Source organism: Pyxicephalus adspersus, chromosome 5, assembly GCF_032062135.1.
Source record: "Pyxicephalus adspersus chromosome 5, UCB_Pads_2.0, whole genome shotgun sequence".
Lineage (NCBI taxonomy): Eukaryota > Metazoa > Chordata > Amphibia > Anura > Pyxicephalidae > Pyxicephalus > Pyxicephalus adspersus.
In genome coordinates this window covers 70,497,327-70,504,212 of record NC_092862.1, presented here as the reverse complement: position 1 = coordinate 70,504,212, position 6,886 = coordinate 70,497,327, and the positions used below count along the sequence as shown (strand labels likewise).

Below are 6,886 nucleotides of genomic sequence, written 5' to 3'. Positions count from 1 at the left end.
AACCGGAGTACCCGGAGGAAACCCACGCAGACACGGGGAGAACCTGCAAACTCCATGCAGATAATGTCCTGGCTGGGGATCGAACCTGGGACCTAGTGCTGCAAAGGCCGGAGTGCTAACCCCTGAGCCACCGTGCTGCCCATCGCTTGAAGTTGCTGTAACAAATTTGCTACTTTGACATTTTCTAATACACTTCATTAAATGCTATCCATCCAAATGTTTTTTTGCATATGTGCAAAAGCTTGCAAATGATAAGCAGTCTGCTTAGTCTGAAGACTGTTGAAAATGAACTCTGTATCTTGCTGTCAAGTGTGGTGCCAGTAACACATGCAATAACATCAGGTGCATCTGCTGTGTCCATAGATGTTACAGAATAAAAGACATTGCCTCCTGTCACTTTCACTTCCTTTTCAGAAAAAAAAAATTCAATATCCATGATTCCTTTCTCAATTTCTTCTGCTATAATCTGGCTTTACACAACTGTCCTAGCAGAAATGTGCCTGGCAGAGCGCCAATATAAAAGCCATGTATTTATAAAACACAAAGTTACAAAGTTTATCTTTATTTAAGTCCCATAAACTCACATGGAGGATGTTCATGGTAACTTCATTTATATGGCTATATATATATATATATATATATGCACACACATATATACATATTCTCTCTCAAGTGTTTCAGATGCTTTGCATTCTTGATGTGTTTAATGGTGCTGAATTGCTGAAATGCTAGCATGCTTCAATTATTCCCTATCCAGCAAGATAAACAAATCAACTTTAGTAACCTAAACTTTAAATAAAATATTGTCTGCTGGTTTTCTGTTCCAGGAACTGTAGGGAAAAAATAAAATGAATACTGCTGTGAAAAATTCAATTTCCTTTCCTTTTTGAGATAACTTCTTGACAGATACCTTTCAAGATTTAATGGGCTTTTTCAGTGCTCTTACTGTGATAGAAACCAACAAGTAATGGCTATTGCAATAAAACATAGCTGTGCCCAAATGTTTTCAGATTATGTACTGCTTCTTTATATAAAACCTCATCTTTTCCTCTGTTACCATGAAGTCAAATATTGTTGTAAACCTTTTTTTCTAGATATAGCTTTAATTGAATAAAAAATAAGAACTATTTGTGATAATGCATTTCAAATTACACTATAAAACACATTATTTTTATTATTTTTTCAATACAATGAATATAATGAAAAGCAGACTGAACGTGATGAAAGATTTTGCTTGACCAGCATGACTGTTGAACATGTTTACTAGACAATTGTTTAAATGATTTTTAAAGCCATTATTTAAAACCCAATTTTAGTCATATTTCAGAGCCCATTTTTAACCTATTTACATTCTATGAAATAAATGCATACAATTTTTTTAGCACAGCTATTATATGAGTTTGTTCCTGTATTCATTTTCTGCAATCCCCTTGACAACAGGATTCAGGCTAAGGACAGAGGGCTAGTACTGTGAATCAATCTCTTCTTACTGAATTGCACAATGTGCAATACAATCTAACACTGGGTACTTGCTGATAAGAATAGTGAGTGAAGACAGAATTTAGCATACCAGATGCATGTGAAACGTGAAGGTAAAGATAATTTGACATTTGATTTGGTGGAAGAGACAGCATGTCTGGAAACTATGCAGCCTATCACAAATTATTGTACAGAAGAGGCACAGCTTCATATTTATCAATGCACACAATATTAGAAAAACTTTAAGCCTCAAGTCCATGAAATTGTATATGTGTATTGTTTATTTAGAAGTATGGCTCCATGCTATGGAAAAAGCCAGAGCTTCAACAAGTTGACCCTAGATCCAACTATGTAGGTCAATAAAGGTGAAAAAATCAAAACATATTATTAAATATACTTAGGAACATAGTCACATATCTACCCCGGGAATCCAAAACCACATATTGCACCATAGAATTAAAGTAGGGATGCGCAAGATTTTAAAACTCGATCTTGCGGTGAATTCAGCCGTTGTAAATTTGATGATCGAAATGGAATTTTCCCTTGGAAAAATTTTTTTTTATGAAGTCCTGCGGGCTGTGCTGAGCTCAGCTCAGTGTGCGATCCCTGGCATTAGAGGTTAAATGGGGACAAGTCTCCCCATTCAAAACCTCTAGTGCTCTCTGATTGGCAGAGGAAAGGAAAATCCTGATGATGCTCAAGTGTTAATTAACCTTTAGTGCCCGGGGATCCCACACAGGAGGATTCCCAGGGCTGCATGAATGAATACAGCCCTGGGAATCCTCCCGTAATGAGGCATTATGGGCATTACAGGCCCCAGAGGCATTCTTGCTCATCCCTAAAAAAAAAATGGTTCCACTGATCAAGGGTTAAGCTCATCTGACATAAACGTAATAAGTGACAGACATAGCCCTTAGGGGTTTGTGAGTTACTTACTCCCAGGTTTCCTGTAATAGTATTAGATCTATGCTGCTTGAAATATTCAAATACTGGGGAACATTGTCATTAACCACTGACAAGTTAGAAAACATAACTGTATATTCTTTGCTGTTGTTTCTCACCAGAGTGGACTTATGGTTCAACTATTTGGGGTAAATGATCTCCCATTGATTCCAAAAGTGCTACAAAAATTGTTTTAGTAATTCCAGACCTGTGGCCAGGTACTTGATCTGGCATGCAAGATCGGGCACGTGCAGAAGGAGCAGCAAGGAACCTCCTGGGATGCGTGATATAGGCATCCCAGAAGGCTCTGTGCTCCCATTTTGTCTTAATTGCCGCAGAAAAAAAAAAAGAATAACATTTAAAAAAAAAAAAACAATCATAATTTATTTATTAATTTATATTTTTATGTTAAAAAAAATATCGAGAAAAAGTGAAGGAAAGAGATATGATTCATGCCAAAAACATTTGTTATTCATTCATTTATATAAAGAACTTTAAAAAGTGTTTGTTACCTGCCCTGGCCTTGCATTCTCACAGACAAATGTATCATAAAACATTGCAAATTGTGGAGCATTGTCATTGACATCCAGAATCAGTATGTAAACGGTGGCCCGTGTTGTTTGCTTGGGATTATCTAAATAAAAAGAAAAGAAATAGAAACTGTTAACAGTAGCCATAGGAATGACAATAATGTAAAAATAAGGCCGTGAATAACAAAGGCAATATAAAAATGTACAGACAAATGAAAAATGCTGTATAAAAACAATCTGTATATAATATATAAAAAGTCACATGTAATCACTGTAATTTATTAAAGCATATGCCCTAAGCGCTGACTAAGTATTGTAGATCAGCTGTTGCCAACCTGTGGTCCATGGAAATTTTGGACATAATTTGCAATTTTTTGTGTTATATTTATAACAAAACAAAAATATTATTCAAATAAATTATTATATTCTGAATGACTTTCTATTGCACTAAACTGGACTAAATTCATAAACTGTACTAGAGACAGAAAAACAAGGGAGGCACAGCGTGACATCAATTTACCCTTAAGTTGTATAAGGCAACCATTGCCGAGCCATACGCTTCAGTGTTGTTTCGACCATTACAACAGTCATCCCGCTCCGCGAATACTGATTCTCATCTGATTGTTTTATTTTTTGTTTATTTCTCAGATGCTCTTTTAGGTAAGTATGACCTTAACTGTGTATTTTCTTTAACTGAAATATTTATTGGCATCACATAGTTTGACTTTGAATTTTACAAATGTATTTATCTTTTTTAAAAAATCATATTACTGGTATTATTGGCGGGATTTAAAATTATAAATGTAGTGGTCCGTGGGAGCTGAAAGGTTTGCGACCGCTGTTGTAGATCATTTGATTTATCAAATGATAATGTTCAGATATATTTGTTATATCAATACACATTGAGCTAGACTGCTTTTGAACAAAGTCTGACCATAGCAAATAATAATTTTTTTAAATTTTTAAGCAATACACAGCTAAACTTCAGGAAAAAGGAAAAATGTACAGTTTAAATAATCATAGGGGCAGCATGGGAGTTCAGAGGTTAGCAATTAAGCCTTTGCAGGGCCGGGTCCCACATTCATGTCTTAGCCAGGATGCTCTCTGTACAGAGTTTGTATGTTCTCCCTATGTTTGCATGGGTTTTCTCCCACATCTCAAAAACATGCAGTTAGGTTAATTGGCTTTCACCCCAAATTGGCCTTAGACTGTATTTTTTGTTACATAGCTATACTAGGGACATTAGATTACCTCTTTCGGGAAAAGTTTTAGACACAACTATGGACTTTGTAAAGTGCTGGATAACTGATTTTTCTCTACTGTAGTTAATGTACAATTGGCGCTTCAATATTTTTATCTGAAGGCTTCTTACCGTAACTAATTTGCTGATTTTTTATTGTCCCTTTCTTTGTGCTCAAACCAAGGTTAAAATAACATATGTTGCCAAAATGCGGGAGATCAGAGTGGCTGCTTTCATATACAACATAATGACCTGGGTCCCCAGTGCTCCCTAATAAGAGTATTGAGATGGGGCTATGCAGGATCATTGAAGACCTGGGTTGCTATGTTTTTAATGATTAGCAATTCAAATTTCTATAAAAATGGGCTTATCCCTCTGTCACTCTCTTTCTGTTCTTATTAGCAAATGAGCACTTCAATATAACTGATATATTTCTTGTACAGACTATTACAATAGTCTCATATGCTACATAACTATATTTTCTGTGTATTTTATTTTTGCCTTTAGTTCTTCTTTAAGAAGCTAAAAGCTTTACAACACATACACCACAATGACATAATAAGATAAGATAATATTTTACATACTTGAAAATGTGCCAGATTTATGTATCTATTTCTTTTTCCAGGGTTTTTTAATTTGAAAATGAATTGATATTGTGTTAAAGCACAGCAGTATCCCTCATTTACTAATAAAAAAAAACCCTAATTTTTTAGTCTCCTTGGTAGCTCTGTCTCACTGCTACTGATGTTCATTTAGAAATAATAGATGACAGGTCATGATTTTGTAACAAATGAACATTGAAATTCCAGCTACTTTATATGCCTCATAAATTCTATTAAATAAGCTTAAAAAGCCATGGGCGTTTGCCAGGTATATAAATGCATTGTTAATGAAGTTAATGTTTATTTACCGAATTTTTAGTTCCACGTAAATGGTAAATCAGTGTGCATGAAATTAGTGAAAACTCTGCACAATAAATTAGGACAGAAATTAAGGACAGAAAGTGGTGGCCAAGCTCATCCTAAAACTGGGCAACATTCCATAGGCTTAAGATTTGATATATTACTTCTTCATTAGGCAAAAAGGCAGGCATTGGGTAAAAATAAGAGACTGTGATTTCATGGAAGTGTTGGGCTCAGGTCCCATGGGTTTGTCAGAAGGCATGAATATGTAGGAATTCCTCTCAAAAGGAAAAGCAATCAGTTTTAATGTAATAAACCTCTGTGCAATGCAAATATATACATTAAGGATTTTTTAATGAATATTTAAAAAGAGGGATCTTAAAATTAGAACCTAAACCAATGTGAAAAGCATTGAGACTCCATCAATGCAAATTTCTATCCGGTAGTTCTATGGGCAGGTATTTAAACATTATATACTGTATTTAAACAGTGTTTCTTTAAACACGGGGGAATCACTTGAAATAACTTTCAGGTCTTCAAGGGAATCCTACTATAATTGCTATATCCTCAGCTCACAGTACATTTACGTGGAGGTCAGTGGGAAAAATACCTCATATATTGCTGGCCAGTTTGAAGAATGTCACCCTTATAGATTGGTGTCACCTATACTGGTTATAATTCCTCATCGCTCAAGAAATTCCAAGCAACCTCTGGAGAAATCCTGGTTGAAAAACTGTTCTATGGTGTATTTAGAGTCCCGTATTACTGGCATAAACAGTCTAAATAACATATGTGATTTTAAAGACTGACCATAGTTCTACTTTATTGGGAGGGGGGGTATTGTTTCTTCATATTCTCTCCCATTATCAGGAGTCCATGGGTGTGACTGACATAGGAGCTAAGCTAGCTAGTAGAACTAGTGAAGGTTGTCATTGCCAAAGATACAAATATTGGGGAGAGAATTGGCTGGAACACCCAAATCCGCATTGCAATTGGCAGAAAGCTGCTGCAGGCAAATAGGATTGGGTTATACAGTATGTATAAAAATATACATATTAACCTATTGGTAGGACAACAATGCCTGGTTGCATAGGTGTGTTGTAGTTGCTTTAAAAGAGAACACTACACAGAGGATGTTCTAGTGAATATTAGATAAGTTTATTTGTAAGCTGTACAACTTTGTAAGGCAGCTGACAGGTGATGCTCATCCCATGACATTAATTCATAATGTATAATAGTTTGCAGTATAGTAATTAGATGGGTTTAAACTGTAATCATTTAGTTAATCAATATTTATTAATATATTATGCAGGTAAGTATGAACCTAGAAATATGAATATTGCAAACTAGGTAGGTATAATAAAGTGATTCTGCCACTTTTCAAGCAAGACTGCTGAAAAGCAGATTAAAGCAGTGGTAACAAAAAGTCACATTTTAAATTCATGCTTTTTTTGGCAAGCAATCTGCAAAGGAAATTCAGCAGTTTAGACACCTCTAATTACATTTCTGAATCTACAGTGGAAAGCTCTGGACACTGCAGATAATTATTTAAAATGGCCATTTGGCAGAAATACGCTATTTATTATAGAACTGCTACATGTCATTGTGCTCTTGGGGAAAGATTCCCTTTAAGTAGCATCTCTAATATGCAGACTAAACAAAGTCACAGAATGCTCACAAGTGGCTTCTTTGTAATACTGGCAAATCAAGACAGCCTTGATGCAGTGTTCTGTTCCTGGGAGACTCGGCACTTAATTAATAACATCAGTAGCCTCTTCATGAGGTTAGCCCAG

The 6,886-nt window shown here is 35.3% G+C and overlaps 1 protein-coding gene across 1 annotated transcript in view; it reads right to left on the bottom strand.

The window, feature by feature from the left end:
* Window positions 1-6,886, bottom strand: part of LOC140331107 (cadherin-10-like) — a 245,955-nt gene that overhangs the window by 11,838 nt on the left and 227,231 nt on the right. The window contains exon 9 of the mRNA XM_072411846.1: window positions 2,934-3,055. Within this exon, the coding sequence (XP_072267947.1) occupies window positions 2,934-3,055 (122 nt within the window). The remainder of the gene's footprint in view (window positions 1-2,933; window positions 3,056-6,886) is intronic.